This window comes from Juglans microcarpa x Juglans regia, chromosome 7S (genome assembly GCF_004785595.1).
Source record: "Juglans microcarpa x Juglans regia isolate MS1-56 chromosome 7S, Jm3101_v1.0, whole genome shotgun sequence".
In the NCBI taxonomy this organism is placed as follows: Eukaryota; Viridiplantae; Streptophyta; class Magnoliopsida; order Fagales; family Juglandaceae; genus Juglans; species Juglans microcarpa x Juglans regia.
Window position 1 is genome coordinate 4,095,254 of NC_054607.1, and position 20,647 is coordinate 4,115,900.

At 34.8% G+C, this 20,647-nt stretch overlaps 2 protein-coding genes and 1 pseudogene across 2 annotated transcripts; all 3 read right to left on the reverse strand.

Moving 5' to 3' along the window:
* Positions 1–461: 461 nt before the first annotated feature.
* Positions 462–4,197, reverse strand: LOC121240214. The gene is made up of 2 exons (XM_041137611.1): positions 3,233–4,197; positions 462–1,275 (listed from the first exon to the last, which is right to left on the reverse strand). The coding sequence occupies exons 1-2, from the start codon at positions 4,032–4,034 to the stop codon at positions 692–694; spliced, it is 1,386 nt and encodes a 461-aa protein (XP_040993545.1). The 5' UTR covers positions 4,035–4,197; the 3' UTR covers positions 462–691.
* Positions 4,198–9,399: 5,202 nt separating this feature from the next.
* On the reverse strand, positions 9,400–12,193 carry LOC121240264 (ER lumen protein-retaining receptor erd-2.2). The gene is made up of 6 exons (XM_041137656.1): positions 11,862–12,193; positions 11,253–11,452; positions 10,640–10,780; positions 10,459–10,539; positions 9,849–9,976; positions 9,400–9,729 (listed from the first exon to the last, which is right to left on the reverse strand). Exons 1-6 carry the CDS (start codon positions 12,085–12,087, stop codon positions 9,690–9,692), a joined length of 816 nt encoding a protein of 271 aa, XP_040993590.1. The 5' UTR covers positions 12,088–12,193; the 3' UTR covers positions 9,400–9,689.
* Positions 12,194–12,669: 476 nt separating this feature from the next.
* On the reverse strand, positions 12,670–20,600 carry LOC121241482 (annotated as a pseudogene).
* Between the last annotated feature and the right edge of the window lie 47 nt (positions 20,601–20,647).

Sequence of the window (20,647 nt, forward strand, 5' to 3'; positions counted from 1 at the left end):
TTCATTGTAATCCGCAATGAAATTTTCTCATCTTCACTTGGTGAATTTAAAGTGTTCAGTAAGAGCAGACACCACATAGAAAGTATTTTCTCATCTTCACTTGTTGATAGAGTATTTTAGTGAGAGAGATAGGGTATTTTAGTGAGTGAGAGAGAGAGGGGAGAGGAGGTTGGGAGGGGAAAGGAGATGAAAATAATGACAAAATTAATGCAGATTCACTGCATACAATTGTATTGTTAATTTTGTTAAAATCCTTGCGTGTTTTCTTATTATTGATCGGTGTAAAATAGTGAAAGGCACCCTATACACTCCATTAAAGATCATGATCCGTTTATGACAAAAGCTAACCCACAAATTAGAAGATTCTAATAGTCAAGAAATGAATAGGCTATAACTTTTTTTCCAGGAATCAAAGAAAATTAAATCTGTAATATCCAGCAATGCATGTCAAAAGCAGTTTAAAAAAACAAGGAATATCAACATTCAAAAGATGCGAGTGGAGTCTCTCAATCATTCATTAGAAAGGAAGAGCTCCTCCAACTCTCGAGTATATACAAAGATACAAACACTTCAATACAATCTTCCCTGAACGTTTCTCCATTCCCCCACCTGAATCAATCCAGCATGTAAAAAGAACAAAAAACCCACAACAGGCAATGACACGAGATCTTGATCAAGTTCAGTGCGCGCATCATCCAAAAGCAGAAGGAATGACAGTGATATGTTTCAAAGGATGGGAGACATCCGTGCCCCCAGCATGCTGCACAAACTCAGCTGGTGAGAATGAGCTTCCATGGCAGACACAGATGATGCTAACCTCCGATTTCGTATATCTGTATAGAAACCCCCTAATGGTTTTCCCGTTTGGACCATTACCTGTGGTTGATACACATGGCATTTGAGGGAGAGAATTATGAGGGTTTTGGTTCTGAGTCCGTGGTGCGGGTCCGGGAGGCTTTCCCATTTCTAATTTTGTTTCCCTCTCCAAGCAAGTTGCTGCGTTTTCGGTATTTGATATGTGCTTGTCACTTGCTTTTGCTTCAGTTTCCGGCATGGACTCTTCCTTAGGTCTAGGTGGGCTAGGTTGAGTAGTATTGTGTTGAAGGAATGTCTCCGTGGGGTTGACATTGATGTCATAGATGGATTCTGCAGCATCAGAGGAAGCACTGTGTTTTGAGTGGCCCTTGGTATCATTTGCTTTCTTACCCTTTAATTGTGATTGTTCAGCTAAGGTGTTGCTGGAATGGCTTCTGGAATCACTGCCACTTCCAACACCTAAGAGAATATTAAGGTGCGATTTGGATAGTGAGATAAAATGAGATAATTTTAAATGAAAGTTAAAAGTTGAATAAAATATTGTTAGAATATTATTTTTTAATATTATTATTGTTTTGTAATTTGAAAAAATTAAATTGTTTATTATATTTTGTATGAAAATTTAAAAAAATTATTATGATGAGATAAGATAAGATGAGATGAAATACTCAACTATCCAAACACCTGTCTTGACAAGAATGACTGTCTGCATAAAGACTAAAACGGATGATTTTGATACTAAAATGAACAGTTGAAGTGTATGGTTGGTTTAGCTTTATTTCTTTTAATTGACGGGGAACCACTCCACAGTAGAACCCTTAGGAGTTAGAACTCACCCATGGGACCTAAACCGCTGAGAGACTAGCACAGTAATCCACGGCCATGGCCTCTCACTTAAATCACAGTTTGATCTCAGGGAGAAACGAACCTGTGACATGAGGCACATGCACACAAGTTTGCCCTTACCGCTTGGGCTACCCCACTCTTCGTTCAAAACATTATTATCCCATATCGCATTTGGTAACGTGACACATTTCAAGTGACTTCTATCATTAATCACTTAAATGTGTCAAATCACAAACGTGACTAGGGATGACAACATCTAGAATAAAGAAAACATTACACATTCCACATTTCACTTGTCAGTCGTCATCATACATGATCGACCTTAGCAGTCATTTTTTATAGAGACATTTCTACTATGCTCATCTATCGGTTCACTTACATGGTTTAGAGGAATAAAGGTCTTGGAATACATCACTACTTCGGTTAGTTAAAGATATCGATATATGATTTACCAGGCACTTGCCCGACCAAGCCTGTTTCCATATCACAGTCGTCACAAGACCATCTAATGAAATTATGCCTTCAAATAGAATGAAACAATTAGTTCTTTAGTACAAGCACAAAAGGACCGGACCATTGTTTCATATTAATTAACTTTCCTTCTTCCCTTCGTCACTAAGATTTACTTATTTTCTCTTGAGACAATACCGGGATGTTTGGAAACATGTGTCTTCCAATCTCATCTCATTTTCTTTCCAAACAAACTAATCATTACAATTTTCTTAAAATTTTTAATAAAAAGTAAAAAATAATTCAATTTTTTCAAATCACAAAATAAAAAAATACTATATTCTAATAATATTTTAATTTTATAATATTTTTTATTCAACTTTTTTTCTTTTATTTTTCAAAATCAAATAAATATTTAACTCAAACTATCTCACTACTATTCATAAACCATATTTCTACTATTTACAAAATTTTCATCTTGTTTCATTTCCCAACCATCCCAAAGCTCCTGATGTGTTTCTACATATTTTTAATACTTTAATTTTTTTAATCCAGATGTGAATAGTAAAATTCAATTGTACATGGTAGCTTTGAAATTTAAGAGTAATGCTGGCTAATTTTTTAATATCGTAAGAAATTTTTAAGATTAATTTTTTAATAATAAATTTTACTTTTTTTCAAAATAGTGGTGCTACTCCACATAGAGAGGCCACCGAAACAGCCACGCGAAAAAAAAAAAAAATTTCTCAAATATCTTTTATTAAATTCACTAAATATTTTTTTAAGAAAAATAAAAATAAAAAATTCATTTTAAAATCCTTACTTAACAATTAAGTAAAAAAAAAAAAAACAATCGGTGGCCATTTTATGTGAGAAAAGCATTTTCCTTTTCAAAATAATTAGCACTTGCGTCAAATATCATTTCTCATTTCTTAAATTAGTTCTTAATTTTATTTTATTTTTTTATTTTTTTTTATATGATGAAAGTGGAAAGCCAAAAAATAGAAATAGAAAAATGTACAGAATAATATATTAAGGTCGATAGAAAATTTATTTGATAAACTCAAAAATATTTAAAAATAATAATAAACAAATAAAGAGGGAATAACAATGGGGTTACCTTCAAGAGAAGAACTCGGATCCTCGGAACCAGCAGAGGAACTGCAAATTGGCGAACCATGCGACGCCGTTTTCCTATTCCCACCGTTTCTATCACCAATAGGCTGAATCGGTTCCCGTTCGCACCCGTTGGAAAAGTTATGCCCCGGACTTCGACTCTCCTTGTACGGCCTGAAACCCCAGCACGCCGATGGCTCAAACCCGCCTCCACCTGGCATCCAACGCGGCATCACGCAAGGAAGACGCAAGCCCCCGTTCGTCGGCGGGTAAGGGCACTCCACCGTCGCCACCGCAAAGGGCACCGGATTGGTAACGTCATTGTGCTTGTGCTGCATCCACTTTTGCATTTGCTCATCGCTCATATGCAGATTCACATTCCTCGCATCTTCCTCTGTCCTCCCTTTCTTGCGCCCCGGCTGCTCCTCCTCCTCCTTCCTTTGGCACTCGTTTTCGTTCTCTCCGTTCCTCGCTCCAAACATAACCCTCCTCAGCTGTTGCTTCTCTTCTCTCTTTTTCTTCGCTTCTTGCCTCCGTAACGCGTGCATATCTCGCTTCGCCTGCGGATCCAGGAGCTTCGCATCTTTACCATCAAGACCCGGCGACATACAGGATCTTGAAAACCCCGGGTGGTTTTCCTTCAAGCCAACGTCGTACCCGTTGGATTTCCAATCAGCCGCAAGAGCATACACTTTTTTCACCGGTTTCAATTTCTCCGGTTTTGCAAAACTCCCTCCGATCGACAACCCTAAATCTAGCTCCATCTCGTCGTTCACCTTCAAGCCAGTCTCCGAAACATCCACCATTTGCGCGAAACTCAACAGGACAAAAGTTTCAGAGCTTGAAACAGCTTCATAGATAAGCTATATACGAGAAAGAGACGTCGTCGAGGAAGGAAAACGAAGGGGGAATAGCCACGTGGCAGAAGCGGAGAAGGTGAGTCGGGCGGCGAGTTTATTTAAGCGGAAACGCATGTTTTTTGGTTGATTCTTCGTGTGATGGATCGAAAATTCGTTGTTAAAATATTTTTTTTCCCCCCAAATCTTTTGGTTAAGGTTTTCTAATGGAGCGACCACGTGGCATACTCAACGAAGGGCTTAACCTTCTACGCGTGTCATCTCCCCTCAGTTCTCACGTTTTCTTATTTTATTTACCAAATAAGGATAGCTATCATCTCCTATTTAAGTGCATTTCAATTATTTTATTATGTTATTTTTTATTTTTTTAACATCTTTAATAAAAAATTAAAAATATATAAATTTATTAATATTTATTTTCTTAATCATTAAGTAAAATAAAAAAATTTAAATAAAATCAAATATAAAAAATATATTAGATGGGTAGTAATAGGATAATAATCATATTATTATTCACCAAATAAATAAACTATTAGGATAGTGATACGCTTACTACCATATTACTACCCATCTACTACTCAAATGTATTTCAAGTTTTTTTTTTTTAAGTATTTTTTTAACATCTTTAATCACTAAGAAAAAATTAAAAAAATATATAACTTTACTAATAATCGCTTCTTTAATCATTAAGTAAAATTAAAAATTAAAAAAAATCAAATATAAAAAAAATAGTAGTAGAGTAGTAACCCTATCATTATTCAAACTATTATACAGATATTTTAAAGAGTAATGTTATATACAACACTCTCATCTTATTTTGATCATACTAAGTAGTATGTGGCACATTCATCACCATTAGATGATAAAGAAGCATGTAATAAATGATCATCTAATGATAATAAATATGTCACATCATACTTAGTGAGATAAAAATAGAATGGTAGTAAGCTATATAGAATTTTCTTTATTTAATAATTAAGAAAATGATGTTTAATAATATTGTTAATTTTTTTAAATATTTAAAAGTGTTAACAAATGATGGAAAAAAGTTTTAAATATTTTTTTTTATATTTTTTCACATCATTTTTTAACACTTTTAAATATTAAAAAGAATCATAATATTATTAAACAAAATTTTTGTAATAACAAGTAAAAAAAATTTAAAAAATATAAAAAAATGAGAGTGGGAGCCTGAGCGAGATCTCTAGCCTTGCCCATCGGATAATAATTTGATTATTACTTCTTACTATTTATTTATTTTTTGACTTAATAAATAAAAAATGACTATTAATAAAATTATATATTTTTTAAAACTAAATGATGTTAAAAAAGATTTAAAAATAATAATAAATAAATAAAATTTCAAATATATTATAGAATAATAAATAGGTGATAAGAAGTAATAAGCCTACTATTATCTGTTAGTAATAAGGCATTGTAATTGTATGACTAAATGCAAAAATAATTTTTATTTTTTTATTTAAATATATATTTAAGTATTAAAATAAAAAAAATTATATTAATTATATATTAATTAAATAGAAATGTGTGGTATAAGATTTTAATATATTCTCAATTGTCTAATTGAGACATATCTTAACCTTTTATACTTGTACAAAGAGTAGGGGTGGACAGCGGGGCCCGCCCCCACTACTCCTCTCCCGTCCGCCCCATCCCGCATGAAGGACCCATAGCGGGGTCAGGGGGCGGGGGCGGGCTGACCCCAGCGGGGCCCTGCCCCGCACCTCGCTCCGCACCGTCTCACATAATAAATTTTTTTTTTATATTTATATAAATATATATTGTATATAAATATATATACAACTTATTAAAAACTTGAATTCAAGTTAATGGATTGTCTTGGTCTCCTTGACCAACCTTTATATAGGAAGCCAATGTAATATAATAATCATTTTTAAGCAATGTGAGACTTACTATAGAAAAGTTGGCCAAGGAGTCTAAAGCAATTTAAAATATAACTCTAATGAGTTTATATTTTTTTGAATAAAATTTATATTTATATTTATATTATAATTTGGGTCTAAACAAAAATTAGACAAAACAAAAATTATAACTCCAGTGAATTACTGGATTGAGTGGAGGGTGGGGTTAAAACCGCACCCCCTACACCATGCGGGTAACACTCCTAACAAAGAGGAATGATTTGTGTAAATTTCAAATTGATAAACTTTATTAAGTTATTTTGTAAAAAAGTGAACCATATCTTAAAATATGTTAAAAATATATTATTTTTTGTGGGACCTATTTTTTTTTATAAAAGACTTACATAAAATTTGTCTCATTGAAATTTATACTTAACATTATTCATACAAATAACATTTATATAAATATCATGATATTGTCCAAATCTTGTATATACATATGCCACGTAACAATAATTTTAAGTGGCTTAAACTAGAGAAATGGTGATATTTGTATAACAATTTGTATAATTTATTTTACAACCAATGAATGTATAACTTCTATTTCTTAACCTTAATTAATTAAAAAAATACAATATTATTTAAAAACACTTTCTTAATAATTAAATAAGAAAAAAAATGGTTGGCCACAATGGCTTTTGTATGTGGATAAGTATTTTTTTATTGAGTAATGTTATACACTATATTCTTATCTTATTTTTATTATATTAAATAGTATGTGACACATTTATCATTATTAGATGATAAAATATATGTAATAAATAATTATTTAATAATAAAAAAATGCAATATTATATTTAATGGAATAAAAATAGAATAATAATTTAATATACATAATTATGTTATTTTTATAAGATATTTTATAAAAATATTTCTTATTTAACATATTATTATATAATATATTATACAAAATATCGCAGAATATCATTACTCAAAGAAAAATATGTGAGCATGAGCGGGATCTTTCATTTTCCTTTCAGTTTCCGATACTAATTACTCTGACTGGTAATGGGTGTACGTTACGACGAGCTGGCAGATGCGGCACGTGGTGTGTGATCTTGCTGTCTTTAGAATCCCTACTTAGACAGACAAAAACGACGTTATTCGTTGCCCCTATTGACGCGTGTACCTGTCGTGCAGGATGGTCCCGGGGTTTCCATTTTGAAGCTCAAGGAGCAGAAGTGATCGGACCGACACGTGGAGTACTCGCTCGATCATCAACAGCTCAGCGGGTCTTCAAAGTTGCAGGAGCGACTTTTGAAGGAAGCTGATGTAGACATGTCGTGAGGTGTCCTACACGTGCCGCAAATGGTTTGAACTAGATGATTTTTTATTTATTTATTTTTATTTATATAAAAACATTCTCATTGATTTGATAAATTTATCTTTATAAATTTAACTAATATCACATTTTTTTTATATTTATCTATTCTATTTAAATTTAATCTTTATATTAGATTAATCATTTACTATAATAATAAAATATTATTAATTTAATAATTTTTTATTTAATTTATTTATATCACATTTTATAATTATATCAATTTAATATTAATAATAATTATATTCTAACTAATTAAATTAATATTTATTACATTTATTAAATCTTAAATTAACATTAAATATTAATATTTATTAAATTTATTAAATATTAAATATTAATATTAATATTAATAATAATTATATTATAATTAACTTAATAATTAATATTCTAATTAATATTAACTAATTAATTTATTTTTATCACATTTTATATTTAATAACAATAAATCAAATCAAATTTCTTAATTATAAAAAAATACCTACATATTTTGTGAGAGAAGTGAGAATTGAATATTTTAATATTTGGCTAACCTATTGTTCACCTATAAATTTAGAGAATCACTATAGTAGAAATTTAAAGTTTTATAAAGATGACCAATTTAATGTGGTGACTTTTTGGCACATATTGACTAAAATTTAGCTATCATGAAAGTTTGTCTAAGCTAATGAGAATGCTCTAATACTAGAACTACTGCTCAAGCTTTTGATAAGTTATTTTATGTGTTTTTTTTTAATATATAAATTGAGAAATGTTTTGGGATCCGAATTTAGATCCGAATTTGTGTTCCAAATGTTTTTTTTTTAAATTTATTTATTTATTTTTAACTTAGTGATTAAGGAAGTATTTTTTAATGAGATTGTGAATTTTTTATTTTTTTAAAAAATATTTATGATGATTAAAAAAATACATGAAATAAAAGAAATAAAAAAACACTTTTTGCCTTTTCGGTGGGTTCTGGGAGATGTAGCACTGTTCTTTTTTAATATTTTTCTAAGTATTTTAAAAAATAAAAAATTTACAATATTATTAAAAAGAACTTTCTTAATCTTATAGTAAATAAAAAATAAATAAAAGAATCTCAACAGAGCTCTAGTGGAAAGATTAATATTTTTTACTTTTTTTACTTTGTGATTAAAGAATTATTTTTTTATAATATTGTGAATTTTTTTATATTTAAAAAATATTTAAAAGTGTTTAAAAAATCTACATAAAAAAAATATATATATATATATATATAAAATAATTTAGCGGGAGCCCGCTGTCGCTCTAGTATTATTTTTATTATTAATTTTTTTTTTTCTTTTTCGTTGGAAGGAAAGGCCTGGAGGACTGTTGCTGCGGTGACGTATGGAGGCCGAGTGTCGGTCTCCAGAATGTAGGCATGTAACAAAGGTGACGGACATGTACGACGGGCTTTACGTTGGTGAAAGGCATAGTAGGGGTCCTGGTTGTACAGTTGTGTACCCGAGGTGGGCTCCAACCAGATGTGGGTACCACTTACTAGGAGTAGTGTACACCGTAGAGTGAGTGGGCTCCATGGGCCCTTAGAGAAGGAAGTTCCCTCTTGTATTGGATGGGTGGAGGCCCATCAATTTTTTTCCAAATTTTTTTTTTTCCAAAAAAATGTGTCCACAGCATTTAAATTTTAATCACTTCCAAATATGCCAAATAGATAAAAGAGAAATGATTATGTTTCGTTTGTTTTTACAAATGAGATGAGATAAAATTAATTGAGATAAAAATTAAAGCTGAATAAAATATTGTAAGAATATATATTTTTAATATTATTTTTGTTTTTAGATTTGAAAAAGTTAAATTGTTTATTTTATTTTATTTGAGAATTTAAAAAAGTTGTAATAATTTGATTTAATGAGATGAGTTGAGTTAAAAAAGAGTTGTGAAAACAAATGAACTGCGTGAAATTTGCACTTCCTTTTAAAAAAAAGTGAATAAATCTTGAATTCACATTAAAGATAGTCTCACTATTTCTCAAAAGAACTGCGTGAAATTTACACACTCTAAAATTGTATCTAATATTACTCATATATGAATCCTAAGATATCAATATGATTATGCAACTTGAAGAAAATTAAACATTACATGTGAAACTGTTACTCCTAAAAGGATGCTTCATATGGCAAAAAAAAAAAAAACCCTAAAAAAGGCAACCTAAATCCTTATAAAATGTATAGCGCAAACCAAGAAAAGAAAGGAAAAGAAATTTAAATGTCAGAATTTGAAAAGTCGCTGTTTGGATAGCCTAAGGATGCTTAGGTCAAAAGCAAATATAGGTAAAAGCAAGTGTACAGATAGTGTTTGCTCTCCAAAGCCTGATATCTAAACCGGCATCTTCAGTATAAGTTGGCCTTGCATGAAGCTGCAGCAAATTGAAAAGTGGCAGGGGCCAATTAGAGAATGCCACATAACATAATCAGTATGCTTAATGAACTGATTGCAGAGATAGAATATAAGTAAAATGAAAGTAGGCTTGATTACCACTTGATGTAATAGTAGCAGAAGTCAGCCAAGATAAATGTCTGGACTACTTCTGAGAGGAAAGCAGCCAAGAACCACAAGTACCCGTTTCCAATCAAAAACAGATACTTCCCACGAGTCTCATAAATCTGCATGCAAAATGGTAAGAATGTTGCATTGGTTTGTTTCCATCATTAAAGGGTGCAAGAAAAAGGTCATTTTTCTTGAAGTGAAATCGGCACTAAGAATTGTGATATATATGGCGATATGGGTTTTGCTATGTATCAGGCACTATTCACCTCGAATGCCTAAAATTAATCAGCACAAGGATGCTCATCAGAGAAGGTAGGGGAATGAGTGGACTAATTCACAAATTTTTATAGAGTATTTTCCGATCATTTGATGCCACGCCAAAAGATGATGGTTAAAAGGATGATTGAGTAGCATTTCTCTACATGAATAGAGTCACAGTCACTTCCTCAAACAAGCGAGGAAAACATTTCACCAAACTTATAGCTGTTATCTTTGAGTTCTTTTACCAACAAATGCTAGATGCAGAATAATCTGAAGCATTATCTTGAATTTGGATGGAGTAGACACATTATGGAATGCTACAACTTATGAAACTAACCTGAATTATCCAATGAGCACATGACAAGAATCTTGCAACTCCAAGTGCAAAAACATAATGGGCTGTGAATGGTTCAATCATCTGAAGAATTTTAACCAGAATGAATCAAATCAACATTAATTCTTAGGAGTTGACAAGCTGCTGGATATAAAGCATGCAGAGACAGGAATGGAGCTAAAACCTTTGCATTCTGCATTAAACGTAGCTGAGGCAGCACTGAAACAGATTCCAAATACACACCAAATGCCCAAAGGACCCGAGTAAAGCGAAAATGTATCGTGTAAGGGTGGAGAAGAATGGAAAGGATAGCACAAGGCACAACCTGTCATACAATAACCAGCAGAAAATTCATAATTCACTAGTCTCTTTGATACTTGATTTATAACACTGGGATAGGCAAAAATAATTTTTCTAACTTTCTTTTACTTCTTAAGATTAAATGGCAGTCACCTTATGTGGCCATATATAATCAATATAAATGTTTAACCGATATCTGCAGCAAACATCATTCCAAGGCTTTCAAAGATGTGATTGGAACAACTCAAGAAAATTCTAAATCATATCTGGTCCCATACTCAAACCCCTTAGAATTATTATAAAGAGCTTGAACTTCTCCCTCCCGAGTCCCAAGTAATGTGAGATCTCATACCCCACATTCTTATACACAGTACAGGGTATTTCATATAGCAAGAATATAGCAGGTAAATTATGCTAAATGAAAGGAATGAATACAGGAAAACTGCTTGGACAGTGTTCTGCAATATTAAGAGCAGAACAGACAGCAATGTCATTACCACATAGTACAAGGCCAAGTTGTCAAGCTCCTTGATGTAGGTTGACTTCAACTTGAATCGGATCATGTACATAACCCAGGTTGTTGCCATCAAGGTGGTAAAATCTAGAACTGTGTGAATGTCACCCTCAATGAGGGTACTACAGATCAATCGCGTAGCAACAGACAGAGCTGTGAGTTCTTGACTCCTCAGTGAGAGGCCTGAAGAAGGCAATAAAACCTGATTATTGGAACTGCCAAAAAAGCCTTTCTTTTGACATGTTTTCCCAGGATTGTGATTTGCTAATGAAATTAACTATAAGGTATGTTTATGTTATAATCATGAAAACACATCCCAATGCTGTGATAAATGATCAGAAATTAAAACATGGAAAATCTAGACGAATTGAAAATTTTGAATAAAAGAATAAACCACCAGAACTGAAGTAACAAAGAACAATCCTAATGTCCCAAACAACCATTTTTTTTTTCTAAAAAAAAAATTGAAAAAAAAAGTGAGAAATGTTCTTCAATTTAGATAATGAAACCATTGCGTTAATGCCAACAGATCAGAGACACAACAGAGATAATACTAGAAAGGCATGCATGCGTACGGTATAGATAAATATACCAGAGCATGTCTTTTTGGTGGTGAGTTTGTAAAGCAAGACGATGATCCCTGCAGCGTGGACAGCTTCTGAGGCAATGAAGAAGTAGTTGTGATCTTCGATCGTAAATTTGAAAGTGATCAAAGCACAAAGAGCAAGCACAGCTCCAAGAGAAATCTTCACCCTCATGGACTGCCTCCTCACCCATCCAAACAAATCGCTCACAGGCGAGCTCCTCCTCCTCCCCATCCCTCTTCCTCTGCTGTAGACAGAAACCTCGACACACAGAAAATCAAACAAATATAATATATATATATATATATATATATACGTACTTGCAGAGAGCTGTTTTGATATGGTTCTAAATATTGGATGAGGTCTGAGAGAGAGAAAGAGAGAGTCTTATCGGAAGACAAGACACGAAGAGAGCATGCACTTGGTAGTGAAACGTTACGTCATTATGTGGCATTCATTTTCTTCCCATATATAGTGGCAGCAATGAGATTTTACACATTGGATTTCATTTAAGGACATCATTCGTAGATGATATATATGCATATGTATATATGTCAATATCCCAAATTGGGGCCACTGATTTAATGGCTATGATATAGAAAAACTAATCAGGTTAATTACAATAGAAAATTTAAAGGGGCCTGAATGATAAAGCAAAGGGAAAGCAATGCATGAGCACTGTTTGAGAAAAAGCCAAAGAGATACTCTGCCTCAATATTTTGTGTTTTCTCATATATGAAAACCTCATTACAGTGAGCAATATATAGACGCATTCCTTAACAGAATTCTATAACAAAACCAATCAAAGCATGACACCTAGCTAGGGAATATATTCTCTCTGTTACAAGAAGATTTTCCAGAATATTCTTTGAAATGTACTGATGTTGCCTTAGCATCCCCCCGCGATTCAAGCGGCACCAAAGCCATGGTGAGGCTTGATCGAAGCTGTGTAAACCGAGCAGTAGAAAGTGGTTTAGTCAATATATCAGCTAACTGATCTTTGCTGGACACAAAGACTACACGTAGAGCTTTCGTTGCAACTCTTTCTCGAACAAAATGGTAGTCCAATTCAACATGCTTTGTTCTGGAATGTATTACTGGATTTACTGACAAATATGTGGCACCAATGTTGTCACACCAAAGTGTTGGTGGGTCTGAAAGAGATATTCCAAGTTCACCCAATAGTGATTGCAACCAAAGAATCTCACAAGTAGTGTTAGCTACTAATTTGTATTAAACCTCCGTAGAGGATCTAGCTATAATGGGTTGTTTCTTGGAACTCCATGAAATTAAATGTTTCCCAAAATATATACAGAAACCACCCGTAGAACGTCTATCATCAGGGCACCCAGCCCAGACAGCATCAGAAAATGCAATCAATGTAGGAGAAGAAGTAGAGGAGAAGCGCAATCCTAAATGACGAGTATTATTTAGATAACGCAGGATGCGTTTAACAGCAGTCCAATGAGGAACACGGGGACAATGCATGTATTGACAGACTCGATTTACAGCAAATGATATATCTGGACGAGTAAAAGATAAGTACTGTAAACTGCCGACCACACTACGATACCATTGAGGATCCTCAAAAGTGGAACCCTCTAAGGTAGTGAGTTTGTCTGAACAGGACATTGGTGTGTTGACAGATTTCGAATTGTGCATATTGGTACGTGTTAACAAATCAGTAATATATTTTGACTGAGAAAAAAACAGACCCAAGGATGTTCTATGAACTTCAATACTAAGAAAATAATGCAACAATCCTAAATCCTTGATAGGAAAATAGGTACTCAATGATTTGACAAACTCAGAAATAAGAACAGAGTTAGACCCAGTGACAATGATATCATTAACGTATATCAAGATGTAGATGCAATCAGTTTCGGTTTTCATAATAAATAAGGATGAATTTGCACGAGAGCACCGAAACCCTAGACAAATTAGTCTATTACTGAGTTTTGCAAACCAGGCTCTAGATGCTTGTTTTAAACTATAAATAGACCTTTTTAACTTACAGACATGTTGGAAAAAATTTGGATTCACAAAGCCAGGAGGCTGTTTCATGTACACATCTTCGTCAAGCTCCCCGTACAAGAATGCATTCTGTATGTCCAGTTGATGAAAAGCCCAGTTCGAAGTCACTGCAAGAGAGAGTAAAAGGCGTATGGTGGTGGGTTTAACAATAGGACTAAACGTTTTACTGTAATCGAGTCCTGGTTGCTGATGATACCCTTGAGCAACTAGTCTGGCCTTTCGTCGCTTAAGAGTACCATCAGCCTTCCGTTTAGTCTTTAGGACCCATTTCGACCCGAGAAAATTGTAGGATGGGGAAGATGGAACTAGGTCCCAGGTTTGGTTGTGCAGGAGTGCATCAATTTCGGCTGCCATAGCAAGGCGCCATTTAGAGTGTTTAGAGGCTTCAGTGAATGAGACTAGTTCTTTAGGAACCGAGCATTGAGAGGAATCACATGGAGAATAAAGAGTTAATGAGGCCGTGGGTTTAGAGGGAGGCCACAGGATAGTCCCGTCACTGCAATGAATAGGGCAAGATTTATTGGATTGAGACTGTGTGACCATGGGATGTTTGGGCGGAGAAATAAGAGATGAAGAAGGGATTCAGCAGGGGAAGAGGATGAATCTGTGAAGGATGCGGTGCAGATGAGATTTGCAGGACTTGAAGAAGTGGGAGATGAAAGTAAAGAGTTAGGGTTTGCAATACCTGTAGGAGAGATGGGTCGAGTACGGGCACTGGGCAGAGAAGCATAAGGGCCAAGAGTGTGGGAAGGGGAAGTAAGTATGGATTGAGCCGGCACATGACTTTGAAATGATTGGGTTGAGAAATAATGGCTTGTGGTGAAATATGGAGCATCGGTTTAGTGAGTGTGGGTTGTTCCCATGAGTGCGAGGAGGTGGGCTGGGCAAAAGGGAACTTTAATTCATTGAATATTACATCCCTTGAGATGAATATTCAGCCCGTTGCAATGTGTAGACACACATAGCCTTTATAATCAGGGTTGTAGCCCATAAAAACACACTCCTTGGATCTATAGTCTAATTTATGATTATTGAATGGACGTAAATTGGGCCAACATGAAGATCCAAACACATGAAAAAATGAATAGTCAGGAATTTTGCCCATGAGAATTTTAAAGGGAGACTGATTTTGAAGTATGAGAGTAGACATACGATTAATTAAAAAAGTAGCGGTTTGAAATGCCTTAGCCCAATATGTGAGTGCATTGAGAAAGTAAGGACATGCTCGTTTCTATGATGTGACGGTGACGTCGTTCCACACTCCCATTTTGTGGATGAGAATGTGGACATGTAATGCGGTGAGAGATCCCAACTAATTGAAAAATTGAATGAAGGGGTCGAAACTCACTCCCTCCATCTGTTTGAACCGAAACAATATTAAAGGAAAAAGTATTATGAACAAACTTAAGAAATGCAATAACAAGAGTACTAACATTTGATTTTAATTGCATGGGAAAAAACCAGATAAACTTAGAATAATCATCAACTATTGAAAGAAAATAACGAGAGCCCTTGGTAGACAGGATAGAAGCAGGACCCCATACATCTAAAAACAATAATTGAAAAGGAAAGGTAGATTGGGTAGGAGAGGGAGGGTGAGGTAGAGTATGTGCTTTGGCCAAAGAACACGCTGAGTAATGTTGTAAAACTGTAGAGGTGCTGAGTGGAATATGGAACCGACGTAAAATGAGTGAAGTCATCCGTAGAGAAGGATGACCCAACCTTGAGTGCCATAGTTGGGCTGTTGTGCGAGTGCCAAGAAATGCTTTGGGAGAAACAGAAAAGGGGTTTTTCACCTGACCGAAGCACACAGAGTCCATCCTCAATGTGGCCCTGAAGAAGTACTTCCTGGATGCATGAATCCTTCACAAAAATAAAGAGGAATGAAACTCAAAGAAAACTTTATTATCAGTGCAAAATTGTCTAACTGAAAGAAGATTACGAGAAATAGAGGGAACATGTAAGAGTTGATGAAGAAGAAATTTGCCATTGCTAGAGTTGAGTTGAGCCGAACCAACATGGTGAATGAGAAGACTGGAACCATCACCAATGCTTACTTGCTCTAGACCCTGATAAGTAGACGATTCCAGGTTAAGATTCTATAAATCAGCTATAAAATGGTGGGAGGCAACAGTATCAAGAAACTATGCAGTGGTAGGAGAAGGGGATGGCGCAAATGAGGTGAAATTTGCAATGGGAGAAGCAGATGAGGTGGATTGATAAGTCTCATTGAACCAATGATAGCAATCAAGGGCTGTGTGGCCTGGTTTGTGACACACTTGACACATGGGTCTGTTGTCCTTGCGTGGAGGAAATTGAGTAGGAAAGGTTTGAGGAGAGTGTGGCCAAGGAAGAAGACCACGTCCAGAGTGTTGACCACGACCCCTACCACGAAAAAAAGTGGCATGCCCATGGTTTTGGTTGTATTATGAGCATTGAGATTAGTACCTGACAGTAGAGCTTGGGTTTGATGGGCTAAACGAGAATTCTGATTGAGGAAAAAACTGAAAATTTGGTGGGGAGAAAGAGTATCGGGTCGAGTAGTGAGTGAAATTACCAGAGATTCATACTCTGTTCCAAGCCCAGCTAAAAGGAAAATGGCCATTTCAGAGTTAGGTACAGGGTGTCTAGCAACTCTTAAGGTTGCTACAAGAGATTTAACTTTGTTGAAGTAATCAGAGATAGACCCAGAACCTTTTTTTAAGGTAGCAAGTTGGTATTTGGTATGGATTAAGTGAGCTGAAGATTTGGCTGCAAAGAGGTTATTCAGAGTAGTCCATATCTCGCGAGAAGTAGCATAGTCCAGAACTTGTGCTAGAACCGAATCTGATAGAGATGAATTAATAGTAGAAACTATTAATTGATCTTGCAAAATCCATTAAGTATGGGCAAGATTCAGTTTGTCATTAAGAATGGCTGGAGGTGAAGGAAGGGTACCATCAACGTACCTAAACAGCTGATGCCCTTTCAGGAACGACACTATCTGTGCCTTCCATAGAAGGAAATTTTTGATGGTAAGTTTAATAGTGATGAAGTGTGTGGCTGAGTTAAGAAGAGAGAGATTTGTGTTTGTGTCGGTGGATTTATTAGAGGGAGCCATTGAAAAGAAATCGGAAGAGACAAGAAAAAATTAAGAAGAAGACAAAGGTGAAGAGGACGTGGGTCCGTTAGGCTCTGGATACCATGATAAAGCAAAGGGAAAGCAATGCATGAGCACTGTTTGAGAAAAAGCCAAAGAGATACTCTGCCTCAATATTTTGTGTTTTCTCATATATGGAAACCTCATTACAGTGAGCAATATATAGACGCATTCCTTAACAGAATTCTATAACAGAACCAATTAAAGCATGACACCTAGCTAGGGAAAATATTCTCTCTGTTACAAGAAGATTTTCCAGAATATTCTTTGAAATGTACTGCTGCTGCCTTAACACTGAAACATAGAAGAATATATGACGATCTGCATGCATGCATAGCTAGAATGATCTTGGTCAACTTGTTTTAGAATCTTAAACCATTTAGAATCTTAAATTTATTTAAAGGGTCATAAGCAAATCTAAAAAGAAAATTAGTTTTAAAGTTATGGTTTTAAAAATGAGTAGTGCTACATATGCTTATACTTTTATTTACAAGACTCATCTTGTCAGTTTTGTTTACAAATTCAAATTTTGAATTTCAAATTTCACAATTTCCAGCATATCAATATCTGACATGTGGAGAAGTAACTTTTTGTAAATTTTTCTTCAAATATAATTTTTCTTAAAATCTAGGATAGAATTTTAGATAGAAATTCTCTTCATTTGTCTGTCTAAATCGAGTGATCTAATTTTGAAAACAGATAGACACATATATAAGTTTGGGACATGGGATGAGACATAAAATTCTCATTTCATTTCATCTTATCATTACAACTTTCTCAATCTCCTACACAAAATATAATAAACCATATTTTAACTTTTTCAAATCTCACAACAATAATAATATTTAAAAATAATATTTTAAACTTTTATCTAAAACTAAAAATTTCTCGTCTCACTCCCCAAACTTACTCACAGTTGTGAAATATTAGGGCAATGGGCTATCAATTAAGATGAAAATTGAATCTCTTTGTATCAATATTTTTATTGGAAATTTGAATACTGGCTTCTTTGGATCTTTCTGTGGCATTAATAATATTAGAAGGTCTAGTGGTGTCAATTAATACGATGTTCATAGGGTATCCCAATTAATATGAGATGGAGAGAGAGATTTTTTTTTTCTTTCTTTCTGGAGGAGATAGGGCCCAAACTTCTCCCTTCTAGAGGGGGTCTTGGTGAGGGGTTAAAACGACATAAGATTAAGGAAAATAGTGCTATATATAATACACTCAGATTGTATTTGGATGTTGAGTTGAGTTGAGTTGAGTTGAGTTGAGTTGAGTCGAGTTATCTATTAATAGTAGTGAGTTGAGATGGTGGAGTGAGTTATGTGGGCCCACCTAAGATGAGTTTAGATGTATTTGGATGTTAAAACGAGTTTAAATGTATTTATGAGAAATTGAAAAATGGTTGTGGGTCTCACGTGTAAAGAGATTTTGAATTAAGATGAATTTAATAATTTAAGAATTAGGTATTTAGATATTAGAAGAGATCTAAATCTGAATCGAACTGCAGTCAAGAAACCGAACGAGTCATTTCCCCATTTCTTGTCTTTATATAGTCATGATCATTATTCGTACCGATAAATGTTTCCTGTCTAAAGAAGTGTTATAAAAATAAGTTATTAACTAACCACGCGGTTTGATATTATACGTTAAACTATTTTTATCATAAAATAGATTAGAAACAAAAATGCAGAGTTCAACGATCAGATTGCATATATACTAATGTCAAAACAAGATGAACACTCACTGAAAACAGATGCTTTGGGAAAGCATGGTTTGTATCTCTGTCTAGCATTGATAGAGTTGGGAAGAAAGACGTGGAGTGAGCAGAACTTTTAGGAGAGCTGCCCTGGGCATGGTAATGCCTAATCCTTCAGTCATTTCCACAGGCATGTTCAATGGTGTTGTTAACTCGAATCCCTGAAGCAAACGAGCTAATGTCAAATGCGATACTTGCAGAGCAAATGTGTAACCTGAGCAAGATCGTCTTCCTGACCCAAATGGTATGAACTCAAAATGTTGACGAGAAGCATCCATATTTGCATGGTTTGAAAGAAACATTTCTTGCAAAAACTCTTCAGGGTCCTTCCAAACTCTTGGGTCTCGATGCAACTTCCACACCTTGACAATCAAACGAGTTCCTTTTTGGATGTGATAGCCACAAACATGATAATCTTCCATTGCCTCATGTGGAACTGAGAGGGGAACTGCTGGGTATAGGCACAAGGATTCTTTGGTAATGACCTGGATGTAAACTAGATCTTTAATATCAGACTCTTCCACCCATCTATCCTTCCCAACTTTGAGATCCAGTTCTTCTTGACCTCGCTTCAAAGCGCTTGTTGTTCAATGGTAAGGATATGAGCCATGCATGTCAAGTTAATAGATGTAGTGTCAGACTCAGCTAAGATGAGATTCTACAACATCATTAAATTGGGACATGATTAGAAGAAGAATTTGGTCATAGAGAACAACACAGAAAATAAAAGAATTTGATTTGTCAAAAGTACTGTCAAAGCAAGAAAGAAGAGGATTAAGAAAAAATGTTACTAGCTACATGCCTAAACATACCTATGTTGTTGCCTTGATAATGGTTTCAGGTGTATGACCAAACATGGAGTTCATGTCCTCAATTGCAGATATCATGACATCGATGAAGTCCAGCTCGTCGCTTGGCTCACTCTCTTGCCTCCTCATGGTATGTTCTTAAACCCTGTTCCAAGTAGAGAGTCCAGTTCCCTTGCAATACACTTCATAGATTTCACTCGGCCTTGCAAATCAACCCATCCCAGAAATGGAATTAGATCTGAAATGACTGGAACCCCAGATACAACATCAATTCCTTGATAATTTTCCCCACATGTCGTGCCTCTGCATCATTTCCACCATTGGAGTTGACAAAATCTCTTTCCCGCAATAACTTTAGTGATTAAATTCAAAGTTAGGCGCTCAATCCATTCACTAATCACCACCTTAGCCTCTTTTTGACCAACATTGCTCTTACAGAGAGAATACAAATCTCTAACCATAGTGTCCACCTCGAAGATCTGCATCTTTTTGAGTGTCTAAAGTCGGCGGGTGGAGAGGAGTTCGAGCACAACCAGCTTTCGCATCTCACGCCAATATTTTCCATAAGGGCCAAATCCATATGCTGCATAGTTGTAACCAAGGTACTTCCCTTGACTAGAACTTGGACGTGCGGCGAAAACCCTGTCATTTATAGTGAAGCACTCCTCCACTGCCTCATGATTGTTTATGACGAGTGCACGTTTCGTGCCAAGCCTGATCATGAAGATGGGACCATGTTTGTCAGCCATGGCTACCAAGGTCCTGGCAATTGGGTTTTGGCCACGGATTTGATGAAGTTGATCGATAATTGGCCAGCCTCGTCAAAAAATAAGTATTTGTGATGGATTATTTGCGATGATACGACTATTTACGATAAAAAACAAACTCATTTTGACAGAAAATAATCATTTTTGTTGATAAGCAGATTTCTTGTAGGCCACCTGTTGCTTCTCGGACCAACATTCCCTTAATTATGGGATTACAGCCATTTCTTACCCTCCATAATGTTAAATATCAACCTAAGTGTGAACAGTAGTCCCTCAAAAGTCT